General features: G+C 35.4%; 1 protein-coding gene across 1 annotated transcript in view; it reads right to left on the reverse strand.

Moving 5' to 3' along the window:
* KCNH8 (potassium voltage-gated channel subfamily H member 8) overlaps positions 1 to 21,680 on the reverse strand; it is a gene marked incomplete at both ends in the record, with an annotated part of 189,822 nt that overhangs the window by 16,623 nt on the left and 151,519 nt on the right. Inside the window, 4 exons of the mRNA XM_082044521.1 lie at positions 123 to 475; positions 2,197 to 2,235; positions 16,839 to 17,053; positions 21,086 to 21,335. Of these exons, the coding sequence (XP_081900647.1) occupies positions 123 to 475; positions 2,197 to 2,235; positions 16,839 to 17,053; positions 21,086 to 21,335 (857 nt within the window). The remainder of the gene's footprint in view (positions 1 to 122; positions 476 to 2,196; positions 2,236 to 16,838; positions 17,054 to 21,085; positions 21,336 to 21,680) is intronic.

A 21,680-nucleotide genomic window follows, 5' to 3' on the forward strand; every position in this document is an offset into this window, starting at 1 on the left:
TGTGGGATAAGCAAAAGTATCAACTATTGAAAAAACATAATTTTTGTACAGCATATCCTAGTAATGATATTTTTAATAGGTGTTACATGATAGAGAAGAAAGTAACTGTTGACAACTACTACCTTGGGCTCAGGTCGGGTGGACCACTGGTGGTCAGTGCTGAAAGGTGTAACTTAAGGTTTTTCTCCTTCCTTCTGGAGTAGTAATGGAGCTCCGTTTCATGTTTGGTTCTTGAAGGGTTTGAACTGCAAGCACGGATAGGTGAATGAAAGGGCACTGTTCCTGAGGCCAACTGCTTTAAGTTTCTCCCTAGGTGGCTTTTGCTTCCAGCCTTCTTCTGCTGAGAGCAATTTGTGCTTCTTGTATGTACTGGTGAAAGGGTGCTGCTCTCTTCTTCTCCCTCCTCATCCTCATCTTCATCTTCCACAATTAAAGGGAGTCTCTTCTTTATATTTCCATTTCCCTTGAGCTCTGTCTAAAATAGATAATATGTACTAGCATAAGATTCAGAGCCTGACATTGCAGAAACAGAATTTCTTCTGGTGTTTATCCTGGAATGAACCCATATCTAGCACAGCTTTCATTTCTTATTAGAGACAGCTCTTTTGAAACTCTTTCATGGCTTCCCTCCTCAAGTATGGCTATATGTGGATATGTGAGAAAAATATAAATTAAAAAAGGTCACTAGCGACATAGCCGGTGAACTCACTGCAATATGTTTTGTTACCAAGAGTACATGACTGGTTCTTACAAGCCATATGCCATATGTAGAATTGAACAGATGAATCTTGCTTTACTGAGACATTATTTCTTTTGAATTTTACAATCTCTGACTCCTGGTGGACCAAAGGAAAGAACTGAGGCTGGTAGTTCATATAATTCCACATTTTCACATGGAACTATCTATCATGTATAAATAGCATTTACACCAGTTCAGCTTAAGTGGGATTGTCCTCTGTATCCTTCTTAGTTGTTGTAACTGAAGACACTGCTGGGGTAGTAGGTAGATTTTTCAGTTTATACAAATTCCTGTTAATGCACCAGTGGTGTGGCAGTGTCAAATTCAGAATGGAGTAATTGAAAGCTACATCTGTGTTTGTTTTGAAAAAATTCAATTTGAATGCTTGATGTTGGAACCAAGGCAATTTAGAGGCAACATAGACTGGGATTTTGTGCTTTATGTAGTAATTAAAGTACAGTCTAAGAGAGCAATGTATTGTTTGTTATTGTTTTGTGGTAACACAATACACTGGTCATGAGTGCTGAGATATGCCAACATAGAGCTCTTGTCAGGAATAGGCCCTAACTCAAAAATAGTTATATTTAATCCCATGGTACAACTTACTGTATATGTTGGTAGAAGGTGAATAGGCAGAATGAGGTTTTAGGTCAAATTAACAAACTCCACACATTTCAGTAAGGAGTACAGACAAATGCAACTTCATGGTTTCAGAAAAGGTTGCTATTTTTGTTTTCTAGGCTACTCCTTTGAATCAAGCTTGATTAGGGCACTGTTAATTTGAGATAGCAAACCTCAGATAGGTTTGTATAGTCAAATTTCCCATATTCAGGCCCAGTAAGATTGGCTGGGTGGAAATGCAGATTTGGGGATCTGATCCAAATGTTCTAAACCGACAGCACTATCTGTCTAAATGTATTGCAGCATAAGTTTAATTTTGCTGTGTGTTACAGCACACTTCCATTGAGTGAACGCTTTTATCTTAGTACGCATTGACAGATTTAGTGAACTAGGTCCTTTCCATCTGACATGTATGAAAAGCTAAGAATTTAAAACAGTGGCAAAAGACATGTCTGTATAAAGTACACCATCCATGTTGTCAACCATAATAGTCACATGAAAGCTGTCGTGATGACCAAATTGTACAGGACTTGGCACTGATGCAGCCTGTACTCCACAGATAATCAACATTACCCATATTCAAAATTTTGGCTTGAGTAACCACGTATTTAAAATGCAAGTGCTATAGTGGGATGTCCAAATCTGGCACCTGGAAGGAAAGATCATAAACTGTTACTCATAAAATGGACAGTGGCAAAACTATCTGCAGGATGCTATTTGAAGTCCTGTTCTGAAACCATAGAAGTCAGTTGGATTTTTTCCAGCTTTACTCTGGCCATAACTGTGTGCATGTTTTGCAGCTGAGCTTGACATATTTAAAAATGTTACTAACATACCTGAGATAGCGTAGACTTGTTTGATAATTTTGATATTACCTGAAAAACAAAACAAAACCAAAAAAGTAGCAAATATGTGCATTTGCACAGTATTGGCTTCCAAAAACACACAAACATCTAAAGCAAAATATTTATGGTGATATGAGAAAAGAATCTAATGACAAAACAGCTGTATTAAAATAAATGGTGACATAGCACTGAACTAAGGACACTCCTTAGAAACAGGTGCTGTGAGAAAAACAGCAGCAACAACAACCAAAACCACAACCAAAAAATGTCCCCAAAATCCCCACCAAAACCTGAAACATTTTATTTTTATTAAAAAAGATAGTTCCTGCAAAAATAACATTTTACTTTAATAAAAAGTTGGGTCAAAGCTTCAGACCAGTGAGCGAATGTAGGTGAGCGAATGTATGCCTGGTAGGTTTCAGTATCGGTTTGATGGAATCCCATGAAGGAACAGTACTCTCCTTGGGCCCTTTCTCTTTGTAGCTTTAGCTCCTGTGCCAGCCTAGTCCTTACATGCAGGTGATTTAACTAACTGTAGCATCTTTGGGGAATTTTCAAAGGCAGTGATGGGACTGAAGCAAGTAGGACTGAAATAACCCTGAGGGAGATATATTCCTAAAAGCTGTTCAAGGCCATGATATTTTCTTTTCTTGGATTAAATATAAAGTAAAACAAAAGAAAAGGAAGAAGAAAAAAATCATACAAGCTTAATGTGTAACTACCTCTAATGAAATCCACTGGAACTGCTGAATAATATCTGTCATGAACATTCTGTTGTATACTTGAATGTCCACATCTTGATGACAGGCAAGTCTCTGACAGTCTACATGCTGTATTTATAGGAAAATCTTAGTCCAACAGGTAGAATTTTCAGAAGTTATTTTCAGCTTTCTCACATGTCAAGGTAAAAAGTGCTTCACACGTGTCAATTGTTAATTTGTTACTTTTTTTTTTTTTTTCCTCCAACTCCAGGTAGAAGTTAAGCCTTTCTGGAAGTTATAGTATAGGGACTTCCCTGTTTATTTGATAAAAGTCTTTAGAACTCCTAAATACACAAATTCTAGGCATGGATTTGGATTATTTTTTCTTTTTTCCTTCACAAGCCTTTCAGGTTAACCAGAAAACTTCTGTAGTTGCTCATAAAACTGAGGGTACTAGTAGTGGTATAATAAACGAATACACAATATTTAAGTCTGTGTAAGCAGAAATTCTACTCCACAACAGCCAAGCAAGTAGCAGGTGTACCAATAGATTTAGCAATAACACACTAATAACTGCCAAACAGAACAACTGCAATAATTAGCCTATGTAAATAAAATAACTGCTGTGTTCTTCCTGAATTATGTAAAGTACTCAATGGTATTAACAGGAAATGAGACCTAAGATACTGAAATCTCCCAGCTTGCACTGTAATCTATGCTGAATGAAGAAACACCGTCTCCTTCAAGATTCAGGACAACAGGAAACCGGTAATGTACTAAAACATAGCAGTCAGAACTAGGAAGTACTAGTGTCCCACTTCGCATGTACGTTTAATTAGATTAATTTAAAATAATGCCCAGAATTGTGGAGCATCAGTTTGCTTGGCTTCTAGCACAGGTGCAGTATGTATTTTAAATAGCATCCTTAATTAAAACTCTAAGCTAATCCCAATCATGCACAGCTTCACAAAATAAATCTTAGAAAGTATGAAGGCCTTAGAAGTGACTTGTCATTTGTAGTTTCTAATGTGGGTCAAGATTTCTCCTCACTTTTTTTTTTTTTTTCCTTCTCCCCTGAGCACATGTTAAACACAATTGTACATTTTGAAAACAGAGACAAACAAATCATTATGTGGGTGTCTACTAGATGTCCTGGTGGCATTTCCCACAGCCCTGCTGGAGTCTTTCAGCTGGGCTGGGCTTTCAGCTCTGTGACCAGTTGGTAGCACTGTCCTCTGGCTGCAGCAACTCTCTGCTGACCATCAACCCAGTGGCCACAGCCACCCATTCATCCTCCTCTGCTCTCTGTGCCACCTTTACTAGTGACTGCAGCAGAGACAAACTGGCTGCAGAGGAAATGGAGTCACTGGCAACACTTTGTTGCCTTATGACCTTACCAAGAGAACAGTAAAGGGGTTTTTGAAGGCAGATTGTTTTTTGCAGGGAGAGGAAGGATTGTACTAGGGAGTAAAGGGTGGCAGTAAAGGACAAATTGGAACAGGAAGCGTATGATGTGAAGAAAATACTCATCAGACCTTCTTCTTGTGTTTTCCCAAAATGGCCCCTTTAAACCTGCTGGGGATAATTTCAGTCTGGATAAATTGATATCTTTAGGTACAATCTGGACCTATAAACTATCTTGTCCATCACACAGAACCCATTGTAAAGAATGTTGTAATTGCTTCAGTATTAATACACTGTAGCCATATTTATTTGTTGTAGCTTCAAACACTGTATCTTGCACGCATAAAGTGGGGTCTAGATTTTATGGCTTGGTAGTTGAAAGCTGGTAGAATAAACTATAATTAATTTGTGACCAGAGAGAATTCTCAAGAGTTTGGCTTTGAAATCTCCTGCAGCAACTCCCCTCTCTCTCCCTGCAAAAATACCAGTCTCAAAGAGAAAAGGAAAGGTGAATGAGAACATGGACAAAGCTGCATATCTGTTAAAATGCAGTATCAGAGTAAATTATGAGGTGGTGTCCTGGTTTCTGATCTGCTAAAACCTTTTATTTAGGGCAACACACTGGTGTAGCCTTCTATAAAATGCATAAAATGCCTTTTTTTTTTTTTTTTAATATGTAAAAATAATGTGCATACAAAATAGCTCACATGCTGGTCTTTTAAAAATGAGTAGAACTCCTGAAAGATAAGAGCCACTGGAAGAAAAACACTGGTGTTTCCCTTCCTATGCCAAAACACCAAAAAGACTGATGTTAGCATGACTTATGTGAAATACTGCCAAAGATTAAATCAATTTTTAATTTCAGTCCTGGTATCTCTTTTTCTTGTGAAACTAGCTATTAAATTTAATTTCAGAAAACAAAACAATAATAGATCATGTACCAAAAGCAGAATAATAAAATTCTTCCATGTATGTAATCTCAAACGTACAATCTTCTAATCATTTAATATATTAATATATAGAGCTTAAAAATTAGGTAAACTTTATTATTACTTATTACAAGTACAAAAAGAACATTTCACCATCTTAAAATGATGGTGATTTGCTATCAAAATCCTGTGATCTGAAGATTTTTCAAGGGTCGAGAGACAGTAGTCTTTAATAGAAGAATCTCTACCAGGAATTGTGGCCAAACAAGGTAATTAGCTGTACAATAATTCAAGATGAATAAAACCCTCAAAAGAGAAATATAGACATGCAGCTAAATTTGAGCTTAATATATTAAATATCCAGGTAAGCAACTTTCTATTTTTGGGCTCAAAAGAATGTTACCAGCTTTTACTGGCTTGATTTCTGTCACCTTCATGGGAAGTAGGAACAAGAATAGAAACATAATTTTGATGATTTTTGTGTAAGTCTTAGGTCCTAAAATATATGAATAATTCTTTGTGTCTGGGTAGTCAAATGGATAAAATACACTTTCAGGAAAGGATTTGAAATCAAACTAGAATATTAATGTTCTTAGTCAGAATTTGGAATGGTCCATGGAAAAATACAATTCATGCCATATGTTCTATTCTTTGCAAATTTACCATATGGTAATGGAAAAGATACAAACACATAACAAGGGATTACTGTACTGCTGAAAAGCTTAATGCCTCACATGTGTTCAGGCCTCAGTTTTCCATAATCAGGAAATTTTTCAATGAAATATCACAAATCCTTTAAATCACAAAGGATTCAATCACAAAGAATTTGTCAGGTTAAATATAATAGTTTTATATCTGTATTTAAGGAGCAATTCATCTGCCTGCCCTTTTTAATTATTTTTTAAATACTTTCTGTAGTTCATTGTCTTGTTCCTGTATTTTTTCAGCTTTATTCTTATCTATTCTCCTGGTTTTGTGGAAGAATATACTGAATTAGCAGCTGAATTTAACAGCTGCTCTGTCACTGGTATTATATCCTAGATGACCAATAACTGTGTATTGCTGTGAACTCTGCAATTTTAAGTCATTTTCCTACATAATTTCTATCTTTTGAGAAAATTATTGTAGCCTGTGAAGTTAAGGACAAGTGTTCAGTAACTGGCTGTTTGTGGTCAGCTTTAGATAAGTTTTTTTGCAAACGAATACTATCTTGGATTCAAATTTTTCACACGAGCTTTTTTATTTGATATTAAAACTTTTCATATATTTCTTTAAAACCTGGATGTGAATTTCACAGAATTAATCAGGAGAAGCTTGTAATTCTACTTTGATTGTTGCATTAACAATACAAGATTTATTGCATTTCATGTTAAAAAGTTGTCACGGAAACAAAAACTAGCCTCTCTGTCACTTGTTCAAAATTATAATCAAACAAATGGTAGATGTGGGTGGTATAATTTGTAATTTTTACCTCTATATTCTTAACCCCTTTCCCCAACCCCAAAACAGGAGAAGAAAATAGACTGCTCTGAACATACATCTTTCATAGCAAACCTGTGTCAACAAGAATTAAAAATTAAAGGACACTGTCAATAAGGTCAAAAGAAGACAAAAGGAGGAATTGTTAAAACAGACAATATACCTGACACTGACTGTATGTTGCTCTAGCAGGTTGCATTTTTGGAAAAACTAGTAGATTAATGCAGATAAAAGATGTGGTGGAGAAAACTTTAATATTCCTACAGTTTGATTATAGTAATGTAGAAACTTGCATAATATTAATAGAAATTACAATGCACGCTAACAGCTTTCAAAGCAATAAAACTTGCCTGCTTAACTTTGTAGAATTCAACTTTGAGTTGCTTTCACACAGACTCATAAATATTTGCAGGACTGGCCCTGCGTATTACTATCCAATTAGACTCCTCAACTCAAGGTTATGGGTACTATGGAAGAGTTGCTTTTAAGTTTGCATTGTTAGATTTATCTTTAAATGAAACTTCATATTTTTTTTTTACTAAATGTATATATGTAACTTGAGAGAGGCTCTTTAAAAGAAAAGAGGAAGACAATTAAGTGGAATTTGAAAAATATTCTCTCAATGAATTTTATTACTTGCATTGCCAAGCATCCCCAATGATGCCCTGTTGTTTTGCTGGCACTCAGAGGCCAAATCCTTGGGACTAAGTGTTAATAAGAAATGTCTCACTGAGGACAGCAACATACCTGTGGAGAATTTTTAAGAAAGTTCAGCTTTGTCTGTCTTTCAGGGTATACCTTACTAAGCAGAATGCAGAGACAGGCATAATCGGTTTCCTTTTTATTTTTTTTTTCTCAGTAATGAATATTTTGCTTTTTCAGTGGCAACTTGATCAGTATATTAAACTCTATTCAATTCTCCCAGAAGGCAAAAAAGTGCAAATTGAACACACATCTGCCCCATAGATACATTCAGAGTTAAAACTTTGGGAAAGACAGCAGCTGTACAGTAACTGGAAAAGAAATTCTCATGATTTCACCTCAAGGCAAGAAACCATGTCCTGGCATGTGAAGATATCAGCAGAAGTCTAAGTATAAACCTTGTTAAGTAAGAAAGCCATCATAATTTCTGGACACTGAGATGCAATTTGTGTTTACTATATACACATAATACAGAAAAGCTGAGCTCATAGCTTTTTGGAGCTCTTGTCAGCTTTGTTAATCAAGAAGTTCTGTATAGGTTAGAAACCAAGGCAACATAGACAGTCAATAAGTAAATATAGCGTGATTATCAATGGACACTGTCCCTGAACACTTACTATACATGCAGTACTGTACTGTATATACTGTATGTATATATTTGTAACTACAATCATGTTACTTATCACAGCATTGAAAAAGTGATCTTTACCATTTAAGCCAGTCTGACATGCCCATTACATCTCAAGGTAGTCTGTGCCATCAGAATTAATGTTCTTATAGAAAAATTGTGGTATTATAATTTCCTTCACAAATAAGTTTTACAGAAGAATAAAAGGATAGGTTACTGTAAGAATGCTTCTAAATTTAAGGCCACTATCTGGCCATTGCTGTATCAACGAAAAATAAAAGCAATTCTGATTTTAAAAACAAATTCACCTTCTAAATTAATACCATTTTAAGTTGTATTAGGATTAATTTTATTTCTATTTTTCCAGTGTAGAGAAAAAGATATAATATTAATATTGTAAAAGTTATATTATCAATTTTCCTCAGGCACAATGAAGCATATTGGAAAAGGTTATCATCTAGCATCCCTGTGTAATTAAAATAGAAATATAGCTATATTCCAAGGCAATACTCTCTCAAAGTCATGAGCTTTTCCTGACTAAAATTCAGTTTGACACTGTGTTTTATACCCTTCTCCTACCATAGTCTGAAAACATCAATAAGCTGCTTTGCTAGCCTGGATTTTTTTTTTTTTTAAACATGTAACCCCCTAGTTAAGCTTTATAATCTGATGCAGAATGCAGTAATCCCAGGAAGTGAAATGAATGAGAATAGAGAGTGTTCAGAATGACTCAAGAGCTAAAATTAGAAGTAAATTTTTTCAAATATTTATATGTTTTAATTCTAGTTATAATGAAAATTATTTGTCAAGAAAGTGCTAAGGTCCAAATGTGAAAATCCGAACTACATATATGCGTTGAATAGTCTTAATATAAATAATGTATAACTAATAATTGTGCTTCCTGACATTTTGGAATGTCTCACATATATGTAACATATTCCCAGTCAAAACTAAACGGGTTATTTTGCTCTCCTTCCCTTTGGCCTCTTCTACATCTTGTGGGATTAATCCTTACAGCAAATTTAGGACTTGTAAATATACAAGAATTTATGAGAAAGAAATGATTAATTGCAAAGATGACATAATCGCAGAAATAAGTTGTGGTGGGATGAATTTCCTAACTGGAACATGACCACAAATCAAAAGAACAAACTACTAGAGAGACAAAACCCAAACATTATAGGTGGCTGTGTGTGGTTTTTTTTTTTTTTTTTTATGTTAGAATGACTGGAGGGTGCAGAAATGAAAAAGGAGTCTACCAGAAAAAAATATTCCTCAGCTAAAGATGCTAGGAAAGCAAATGAAAAGGCCACCAAACCTGCAAGAGAAAAGGCATAGCAGCCTGTCCTTTTTGAATTACATGTTTCTGTATTGCATTATTTCTCAACGGTGTACCATATTGAAGGATATATTAGAAACATGATAGTGAGATTATTATCTTGAGGGGTACTGGGTGAACTGGTGGCTCAGGGGCACCACACATCATGCTCACCAATGACTGCAAGGAAACCAGCTTTATGAGTCAGCAGACAACAAAAAGGAATGAAACCTGACTCGCACCATAGCTCCAGGTCAGCCCTGCTCCTATGCTGAGTGCAGCAGGTAATTGCCAGGTTGAGGGGGTGGAGGAAGGACTGACTGTAACACTGCACAGGGAGGATGATATTGCAGCAGAATCAGTTGTCTGAGGCTGGCATCTGCCTAAAATAATCAAAGAAAGACCTACCAAAACCATGCTGTCATGAATACATCAATATATAGGAGAGATGTGAAATACACCTTGCAGACAGCTAGATGACAAAGCTTTTTTCCTAAACTGCTTCTCATTCATTTAAAATCAGAAATTAAGTGTAAAACAGGTGAAGGAACTGCTCTGATTTTTTTTTTTACTGGTGATCATGCCCTTCTACAGCTGCACAATCCTGGTACTTGTTCCATAGAAATATAGGAGTTGAGCTGTGTAAATGATGTACGAGTGACCCCTTGTTCAGCAATAGGGTAATTTATTTTGGGAAGATGAAGAAGGAGAGAGGGAAGAAGGAAAAAAAATCCATATGGTCCCAAAAGCATGAAAAAAATGTTCATAGCTTGTAAAGTGTGAAAGAGCACTAAGTAATATTTCACAGCAGCACTGATTGCAGAGTAGTTCATGCACAGAGGCAGGTAAGAGTTCACTCCTGTGAACACATCAGAAATCACATCTCAAAATATATGTTCACACTTTAAAAAAATATTTTATTTTTTGATAGTATGAGGAGCACATTCATTCCTATACTATAATTGCTGAAAAGATCAGAAATTGGCAGACTCCATCTCATACCCAAAGAAGCACAAAAGAGAAATGTCAATATAGTGACTGGCAGGCAGAAAACAGTGGATGGACAGCCATCAGTCGCTTAGGGTCTCTAACAGAACAATGGGAAAACGTTCTGTCTTGCTGCCAAGCTCTCAAAGATAATAAAGATAATAAACAGGAATTTAAGTTAGTGGTTGATTTTTCTTTGTTTATTCCCACCCCCCCACCCTCCCACCCCCGAATAATCATGCATATAAAGTATTAGCCTTCTTTTGCTTTAGGTGATTTATTCACTGCTATATTCTGTCTGTTGTAATAATTCTTGTATAGAAACACAAAAATTACCATTGACTGGTCTCTTGTTTTGCAGAATTTATACCTACTCTGCCATAGACAATAAACATCAGTGAGTTACACCTGCAGTAATAGTAGGTGTTCTTCTGCCAGACAAGCTATTGACAAAAAGTGATGTTTAACTGCATGTAAGTTTGTTTAAAAATTGCATGTTTTCCTCAAAGTTACCTGAGCCCACTCTAAATGTCAAAGTATGACTTTTAAACTTTTCTAAGGTAAGTCACTTCTTTCTACACAGCTACTGGGTAATGGGGCAAAACCCTCTTCTCTGTTAAAAAGGTGACTGGAATTATTCAGGAAATCTATAGAAATTATTTATGATGAAAAAAATTTTGCATTTTGCCCTGCAGTGTACAGAATGAGCTATGGTATAGGCTGGGGTGGAAGAATTATGACTGTGTCAGTGTAGTAAGATTTTATTTGGAAATTATTTTTTTCAATGCATAGGTTTTGTTACAAACACATAGGTAATACGTGAGAAATAGGATTTTTTTTTTTGGTTCTGGAAATTAAACATATCAATATGTAATTATGTGACTGAAGTTTCTATCAGGTTTTTCTTAGCTTACAACACTTGCCAAAATTAAAAGTAACAATTTTTTTTTAAAAAGCTTATTTTTTCCTTAGTAACTCTAGAATTGCAAATAGGAGAACTTTGATTTGTTTCTTTAAAGCAAAATACTACGCAGAAAATAAAGACACACAAAAAAAAATCAGAAATGTCATGCTATTTCCATTGTTGATTCATAATAGATAATCAACTATGTAACAGGTAGAATTATTTCTGAATAATTACTATATTGGAAAGCAGCATTCATAAATTCAACAGACTTATATTAGAATTTCTAGAAAATGCGTGCCTAAAGAGGCAAGAATTAATGTATGTCAAATACAAAATATACTGGCTGAAAAACAGACAGTGGCTAGACAGATTTTCACCTGAATTTTGTGCTTGCATCCAAAATATTTTTGCTTTTTTTTTTTCCTACAGAAGTAATGACATCAGTTGTCACAAATAAATATATAAGTCTAGAAATAAATCAATTAAAAAGAAATAAATTGGAGTTAAATATACATTGTTAAAATACTTAATGTTTAGCTGGAATGAACCAGAAACGAACATATTTTAGATTTTAATTCGAAACCCTTTTTCTTCCCAAGATGTGCTCTCTGTTGTTTGCTCCAGAGCTTAGAGCTGTTTTCACCTTTGTGAACAATTGGTTTGGCCAGTTTTCAGGTTTTCTGGTAGAAAATGAGGAGCATCCCTTGTAATTTGTTTGGTATTGCTAGTAGCAACCTGAGCTTTATTATATTAAAAATATCCTGCAACTGAGTCATTAAAATTTAATAAATTCTAAACACCAGCCTCTCCAAAGCACAAGAATTAAGCCCCATTTTGTCACACAGTGCCTTTCTGCAGGGAAACAAACAAAAAACCAAACAAATATTTGTTTTTATTGCTTCTTGCTTGTCTTTTAAAATTTATTTGTTTGTTTATTTTATTATTGAGAAGGCTGACTAAGCTGCAGTAAGAGTCAATGTTCCCAACTGGAGGAAGAATCTACCACTTGTGCAGTCTTTGTCACTATGTGACTTTGTCACATTTACACTGCAGATGCACTGAAGGAAGCAATCCTCCCCCCTGCTTCATAGACTGAGTATTTTCATTTTGAAGGAGTAGCTTCTCCTCCTTTGGGGGAAGGGGGAAGGAAAGCTCTTGTAGGAGGCAGAACACTACTTCTAAGTCTGCAAAAGGAGAAGTTGATTCTTATAAATTATGAGTCCTGTCTACAAATGCAGATTTTTTTAATCTTCAGGTATATCACCTTTTCTTTTTAAAAATGACACATACTGATAGAGCTCTAGCACATCAAAGATTGTGCCTGAGTGGGTCTTATCTTCCTTTGGGACTTCATTACAGCTGAAGGGATGGCATAGGCATCAAGGAGGCCTTTTGTTCTTTGTATCAGCCTGCCTGTAACCAGCCATCGGGTTTTTTTTTTGATGAATAATGATATCTACACTGTAGACACAAAAAATAATCGGAAACAATAAACGCTTACCAATCCCACAAAGATGCTGTGCAAATATTGACCTATTCTGCGTTTCTCATAAGATTATCCAGAATTATGAGCATCTGCTACTGCTTTCTAAATCCATAAAATAGCACATATATTCCAGAGCTGGTGGGTAGCAAAATAATTTCCTGTTTCTTTCATGTAATTGTATTATATGTTGTAAGAACTTTCTTATGAGTGCTCAGCTTTTATCAGCTCGTATCTGTCTCTCTCACTGCCTGCTACATATGCAACATGTAATATATAGTGCAAAATTATATGGGTGGGGTGAGGCAGGTGTCAAAATCTGTGTCACTTAGCAATCTATTTCATGATTATGACATCACAGTCACAGACCTAGAAAAATTGGGTGAAACACCTGAATGGCTGAGTTGTTTTAAGGTCATGACTCCAGCTGTGAAACAAATTAGCCTATACTATCCTCAAATAATTGAACACTCTTACAGAAACAGTTATGAGTTCCTTGAGCAAAGTGCAGCAAAGAAAGTAAAGGGCAGAATACATATAATCAACATAAAGATTTTTTTCCTAATTTACTTCTCACTGTGATGGGAATATGTAAAAAGATGGCATAATAGCACTGCCAGTGTGTTTGCACACACGTTAATTGTTATGACCATAAATCACTTAACAGTTGCTGGGTTTAGAGCTATCATGAGGAACCACTGAAACTTTCTCACCCTGTTTTTGCATCTTTCTGTTTATCTGTTACTCATTAAACACTGAAATAGTTACACAATTGCAAGCATCCGTACTTAAAATCTCCTGAGCTTTTCTTCCAAGATTGCTTAAAAACCAATTTCAATCTATAACCACACAGCTACAGTTTCTACTTATTACTGGGAAATCTGGTTACAGCTCCTCCTTCTTTTACTAAAAAGTGACATGGGTATGGAAATCCTGGAGCTTTTTCTACTATTATGCCTTACTTGAATTTTAACGCAGACAGAATACATCATTATATACACTCTTAGACTTGCAAATGAACCAAGAAAACAAATTTTAAAAGTTTTCTGAGAGATTTCTGTGTGGGTGGGATAGTTACATGATCTAGTGCTAAGTGTACAACTTTGACACTCTGGGATCAGGAAACTCCCAAAGACTTTTGGCCATTTTCGGACCACTTACTTTTAATAATTCAGTTCAAATCTCCTATTGAATTTTGTGTGCAATGAACAGTTCAAACAGCACAAGGAAAGGGATAATGGATCACTGGGACTACATCTTTCTGCAGCCTCAACCATTTAATGCTGGCTTAAAGTGTTAGAAAATCTACAACATAAGGCAGTTTTGGTAGACTGTGACTGAAAATGAAATAATATTTTAGGTCAGGACATAGAGGCACTTGACAAGTCATAGTGGGAAATTCATGCTCTTTCACCCTGCAGTTCACCTAAATGCTGCTACCGGTCTGTTTTCAGAAGCATTACATTCATATTCAGCTGCAAATTTGCAGTAATTTAAAACATCCAAGAAGAAAGACCAAGAAACTGACTTATTCAAATGAATCAATCTACTCTTTAATTATGGAAAAGCTCTCCGAACGCAAAATGTCCGTAAAGCTGCAGAAGTCATGGACACTTGCATAAGTAAAATCTCCCTGTCTTAGGGAGATATCAAGATGCAGTGTCACAGCTGCCAAATTCTCCCCATAGCACCATTTCCAAGAAATAATGCTATGTGTATATATAGTCATATTTTCATGCCCGTACGTTGTACTTCTGAAAACCTTCTTGCTCTTCTGATAAACCATCAGATGACTCAGATTATTTCTCTTGCCAAATTATATTCATGAAGATATGAAATTCTCTAAGTGAAGCAGAGTGAGTGGTTGACCAGAAACACTTGCTACTGACATAGATATCTTCCCTCATTTTATGAGCCCTCTTTTTATACAATTTTTGGCCACCTGAGTCCTGTTCTTTATCCTGATTTACAAGTAAAACAGTTGGATAAAAGAGATGCACATGACCAAGATTAGTTCTGTTACAAGAGAAATACTAGTGGAGGATATAGTTAAACCAAGGCTGTAGGAGAAAGTGACACTCAAATAATCTATCTTGAGTTCTCTATATTTGTCTGTGACACTAGATGCTACTCAGTGTCAGTTTTGTTTTTTTTTTTCCCTGTAATTTTTAGATAATGGATAACATGAAAATACAGTGTATATGCACAAATGCTGTAAATATTTTCCTTTTTAAAGAAGAAAGGGTGCTTGGATATATCCTGTACTTCTTTAAATTCCATCCTCCACAGTAAGTGTGAGGAGGTGTTTTTTGTTTTTTTTTTCCTGTCTGCACTCTCACCTTCAAAGCTGGTGTAGGCTTGCTTTCAGCAGAGAGTCTACACATCACCCAGCCAACTCTAATTGGGAAGAGTTGTCCCTGATTTTATAAAAGCTAAATGTGTATGCAGCTGAGATGGTAATCCCCAGAGTTGTCATCATACAGAAAAGCATGAAGAAACACATCGTGGGGGTTCATCAGGGTCCATAACAAAACTGGAGAGGAGAATACAATCACTGTCAAACCCTACCTTTTCATGGAGTTAAACTCTTTTTCAGATTAAGCATTCCTCTCCAAGGAAAATGTGTTGGTTATACAAACTAACCTTCAAATTCTCAGAACAGCTGTGTACTCTCTCAGCTGCTATCTTCAGCAGCAGGAAGTTTGGGGACATTTCAAAAGACAAACAAATGAGATTTCCTGATTATTTTCCTCTCTACAAGTTTGCATTTATATATTTACGCCTTTCTACAGCCACTGTTTACAGACCATTGCTGTAGAAACACTGGTGCCAAAGTATACCTAATAAGAAATTTATGTGGAAAAATCAGCCTATCTATGGCATTCATTGAGTGTTTAAGCTGAGAAGGGACTTTGGCCTACTGTTCTTGCATGTATTGAAGCTGTTCAGTCAGCCCAGAGGTCCCTCAGGCAGGTGACATTCCCCATGGGTGACTACTGCAGGGCAGAACTGGCCATGACCTTCTGCACAGGAACATGTGAGTGGGCATGAGCAGAGAAGCCACAGTACTAGGATGGTATGCATGTAGGACATGCATTAACACTTTTCTTCGTAAATCAGCCAAACAACAGGCCACTCTATATAACAGAGAGTGCCTGCCTACACTATATGGAGGATAACAGCCACACAGCGTGTGGAGTTTTTAAACTCTGAAGGTCTTTGTAGTGTGTGCCCAAACAAATAACCTTTTTTTGTCCTTTATGCTGCCTTAGAATTACATGCGTCCCCTGCCTTGCTAATATCCTTTTCGCCAGTCATGAGCTTTCGATATTATTTCTCTCTGTGTGTAAGGAGAAGCACAATACAAAGACAAATACCTGAATGGTTAACTACCCAAATGAAAGTTTGGCTGTCACTATCTTTGTACAGTCATATGGTTAAGTCAGAAAAACAGAGCTGTCAGAAAAGCTTTTCATTATTAAAATCTAAATATATGTTTTTGTTACAAAATATAAATGAAAGTGCTTTGGTGAGTCTATACTGATGTCTTGCAGCAGTGCTTTATCTGGAATTTTTTTTTTTTTTTTCCACATTAAATTGCTCATTTAAATGGAAAACACAGTTTAGTTGCAGTGTGATGAGAAACAACTGTTTCTCATTTTGAATGTGTGTGAAAATCTTCTTAACTACAAAGTAATAATCAGTGATCTATGAAATAAATGTTAATTAGGCTGGCACACGAGCCACTAGAAAAGGCATAGTTAAATACCTTTATTTGGACACATGTTTTACTTAACCATGAATTATTTTTAAACATAACCAACAATAACAAAATATTAAATAAAAATGTTCTTCCATAGATGATATTTTCTATGGAAAATGAGAAATGGAGAACATGTTCACTACTTATGATTTGATAAATTGATAAACAATTAATGTAGGTAATGACTGAATTATCAAACAAATGGAATGAGTGGTCCTTTTAACACAATCTGTGTATTATTTCTTTACTATGGCAAAATTATGAGAACTGGTTAAAGTATCAGTAAAATCTCAGAGGTAGCAATAACTGCAGAGACCTTTAAAGATACTTACATCACTTTCATGGCCTTCTCTTAGATTGTATGTGAGATCATGCTGTATGTCTTCAACAAACTTGTGAGCATACTCTGGGTAAAGGTCGAGCACTTCGAAGAGACCTTTGAGGATAATGCATTGGAGGTCACAGTATGTGAGAGCTTTAACATCTGCATTTGTTTTAATTACTTGATCCCTAATAGATAGGTTTGCTCCAATCAAATCTCCTTTACCTAAAAGAAAATATGAAAATGATAATCTTAAAAGTATGAATTCTTTACCTTTTTTTCTGAATCCTGAATCTGTTCAACATAATTACTAGATCTTAAATCCCATTGTCACCACTGCATTGTTTAATTAATAACTTTCTAAAGGATCTTTGAATAAAAGCTGCCTTTTAAAATGTATTTATATATTTATTTATTTATTTTTTCAGGTTCAATCTTATATGTAGTTTGCTAGAGGTACAAAGACTGATTTCCAGATAGGTAACTACCTGATTTAAGGGAGCAATCAAGTAGATATGTATGAAATTATGATCTACACCAGTAATTAATAGCAGGCACAATTTTCTTTTTCAAAAAATTGAACATTAAGATAGCATTTTAGCAAACATATGATTAAGCATAGATTGTCCATTCAAATTATTGATGTCTTTAACAGCCTAATGTGGACAAGTGTAGAGAAAACAGAGATAAATTCATTTTCTGAGTACACGATATGATGAGATGTACTGGGAACAAGCTGTAACAACAACCAAAAAAAGTGATTAGAGATCAGGAAATGGAAGTCAGCATGAGGCTGGGTCAAACACTGGGACAGGCTGCTCAGAGAAGCTGTGGATTCACTGTGACAACATTGTTCAGAATGTGTGTGGACATGGTCCTGAGGAAGCTAAGCTAAATTGGCCCTGCTTTAAGCACCCTTAGGTTGGGTGGCTTCCAGAGGTCCCTTCCAATCTTATATTATTCTATGATTAATAAGTAATAAGTGAAGACTATAAAACCTGAAAATCCACCCAGCATGTGATTCCAGCTGGGTATTATACAAGAAATAGTGAACTTGAAGGGTAAGTTAAACTAAACAGCAAACCATTCCTGAAGCTGCTTAGATAAGATAATTTTATACTTTAAATACTACTCGTAAATACTACTCGTAATCTTTTCTATCTACATGAAGTTTGAACAACTTCCTCAAAAGAGCTTGCCATAAACCCAGCACAGGGTTGGTATAAATGAGAACTGGTATTAGGTTTAGGGAAAGAGAAATCTAATAGATGACCATAACATTTATTATTTCTTGTCAACTGATGTGATGTTTATGTAAGCTAATATGATGTAAAGCTAAGCAAGAATTTACTTTTACTTTTTACTGTAAGTATCAACAAGTCTTTAGACAGTGTTGGGCAATGTTAATCTATTGCTGGCTGTGTAACTACAGACGAGAGAAAAAATATTTCATATATGCCGAAAATGATCTTTAAACATCTTAACTAGAAACTTTTTTGGTGTATAAACTGTATTAGCACCAGTAATGCATAAATACTTTAGAAAATATATTAGAGTGCTACCTCATCATAGTTACAATGTTTAATGAAATGATGTCAGCCTGAAAAACACTACAATTGATCTGATAATGCTAAAATATGTTTATTTTCAAATGAAAATGAGGTAGCAAAAGCTGTTATAGGAAAATAGGAAATTAGGATTTTAGGCCTAAATCAGTGTTATAAACTGTGCTGCTAAGGCTGCAAGTTTCAGCCTTGTCTCCTGTATAGCCCTTTCCCAGAACCACGAGCGTGGTTACCTTATGCTTGCTTTGTATCCTTAGACATTGATAAATGCTATTCTTAGGTTTACTGATTTTGTACTAGATTGATATTTGTACTAGATTGATGAACTATGGATAACAAATGAGGCAGGTGGAACTTCAAAGCTAGCCCTGTAACTGAGGACTTTCTGTTCGGTACTTTCCGAAGTGGAACATGAAGAAAGAAGTGAAACATGAAGACCACTGGGACGGAAGGAACCTGAAGACATCAATAGAAGACATCAACAGTGATAGACAGTGATAAATTTTGCTTAGTTGCATAATACCTGTTAGAACCCTATATAATGTCTAGCTGTATTACTGTATGATTGTCACTCTCTGAGGAGGTGATCCAACCCTGCTGTTCCTGCGAATCTTCTACAATAAATACTGCTCAGAGTAACCCACGAGAGTTCGAGTCTCTCTCCAGCGCCTTCCTAATAACCTTTTTCAAAAGCTGTAGCTAATAAGCTGCATTTGATGTAGAATTAGTGCAGGAGTGAAATGATTGTACCTTAAATATAAACATCTTTAATATAAACAGAATCATGTAAGTTAGTAGCTCTTTTTCATTGGAGGAGAAACTTTAGAAATGTTTATGCAGATGCTTCTGTTTGTTACTATATCTGGGACATGCAGGCAAAGGTATAAATTGCTTGTCTTTCTGGATAACTTTTAAATTACTTATGGCTAATATATTTAAACAAATCTGTGTACTCAAACAGTACATAACTGTTCTATTAAAACATATTTTCCTACAAAAGATATCCTAACCATCATTATTAGATATCAAGTAATAGTCTCAAGAGATAACAAACAGCTGTATTTAATTGGAGCATTTAATTGTATTGTTTCTGTATTGCTTGTTAGTGAGAATGGTTTAGTAAACAAAAACTAATCTGCTAGAATTAGAATCATGACAGAATTATAAAATAGTGGACTGGAAGCTGTAAGTAACCCAGCATTGTCAGGAAAAAACTGCTCTCTTGGATTTACTTTACATCAGTAACATGTTTTCTCATAGGGACCCACAGTTTTGATGCATTTACCTTGTGCTGGTGTTACTTAGGTTTAAATGATGGAGCTCACATTCACTGTAATGAAGCATTATTTCATCGTATTATGTTTATGTTTTTGCATTACAATTTCATTAACTTCTCTCAGAAATCCACTAATCTCTTTCTGACTTTTTTCATTGTCACCATTACACAATGATGTTTTCATTAACATTTTCAGAAGTGCCTGAAAATGGAATCATGAATGAAATCATAGATCCAATGAGGGCAGCTTTCGACCTTTTGATATGCTTAAGCTTATGTTTTTTTCTGAGACATTTTATATCTTTGATCTGTCTGATCCAATAAAATTGAGGCATTTGAAAACTTCGTTGGTACAAATGAGCGACAGAGGGATGTAGACTGTAATGGAATTAAAGAGTTATGAAAAAACTAGGATGTGTATCACATTTATATTCTAAAAAAGGACCAATCAAATGCATGCTAGTGAAATAAAGGAAATTCAATTAAAGAAGACCAGAAGCTTGCATTATCAACAGTCTAGTGCAATCCCACAAAACAGGAAGGAAAACAAAAAAGGGAATGTTATTTCAAACGCTGCTTTGCAAGAATATTAAAAGTTATCAGAAAGAAGAATGCACTTGAATCTAAAGAGATATTAAAATAATAAGAAATTAGTTATTTACATTTAGGGTAAAATTTTATATTTTACTTTCTCAAAGTACTTTTAAAGCATTAACTATTCATCCTTTAGCTGAAGATAAAGGGAAAATCTTTGCTAGGAATTGGATTGAGGCCAATCACTGAAATTTACAGATAGAGATGCTTAAGTTAAAGTAATCATCTAGCAAACAACAATTAAACAAAATTTATTAGAACAGAACTTCTGGCCTTTCTCTGTTCTTATATACTCAGATGACTTCTGGCAGCATCCGTTAGCTTGAAGAAGTAACTCTTTGGGAAGCAGAGCCAATGATGCCTGGTTTTAGTCATACAGATGTCCTGCAAGGGCTGTTCATATGCATGCAAAGAATGAGAGTAGTCTCGCACCACCTTGCCACTAATTTTCCTGAAAGATTTAGGAACTAATAACCAATGTCCCTTGAGGTATCAATACTATCATCAAGCTCAGTTGAAAGCAATAATTTGTATCAAAAGCTAGCAAGTACCTCCCTACATGCAAAGCAGAGAGAATAAGAAAACCAGGATACAAGTGAAATATTGCACCGTTAACATTCTAGCAAGTGAAAGCTCCTTAGGGCAAAAAATACAGAAGTTTAAACTAAAAAGTAGGAATGTCCATTTAGTGTAAACAGCAGATTAAAACTGGAAAAAATTCTTATCAGCCTACTAGGACACACTAAGTCATCAGTTAGTATTGAAGGTCCTCCTACACTGGAGGACGATTCTTTCTCTTTGAAGCTATGATTATGAACATACCAAGAATTGCCAGCACCGTGCTGTCCTTCAGGACTTCCATGGAACCTGAGCACACAAAGTAGATCGCTTGCAGGGCATCTCCCTGCCGGAGGAGGTATTCCCCAGGAGCACAGAAGGAGGTTTTGATATGCAGAGACAGAGACCTGAGGCAACCACGGCTGGCACACTCAAAAAGGGAGAGCTGCAAAATCTCCTTGTTCAAGTGCATGGTGATGTCTGAACGTAGCTCATCCGGGAAGTCTTTTAAAAGCTGTCCAAAAATGAGAAAAAGGGGCCAATAAGAGAAAAAGTGTAAAATAATCTGTTTCATCTTTTGCGGAAGTTATCTGATTTAGTAGTGCTGCACATGTACTGATTTTACTCATAAAGATTTCCCTTTGATTTTTCTTATTCCCTTGATAAGATATGTACGATGATTTAAAAAATGTTTACACTGACATATACTGAAATTTAAGAAAAAAAAAAAGAATAAAAACATGTTTTTATAAAAAGAACAAGTTTTGACAACACTGTGTGTAGATATTCCCCCTAGTGCACAATTTAATCTTGTCTAAGTTCTTAGCTGTTAGAACACTGTATACAGTGGCATATACAC

This window comes from Streptopelia decaocto, assembly GCF_964273445.1.
Source record: "Streptopelia decaocto genome assembly, chromosome: 2".
In the NCBI taxonomy this organism is placed as follows: domain Eukaryota; kingdom Metazoa; phylum Chordata; class Aves; order Columbiformes; family Columbidae; genus Streptopelia; species Streptopelia decaocto.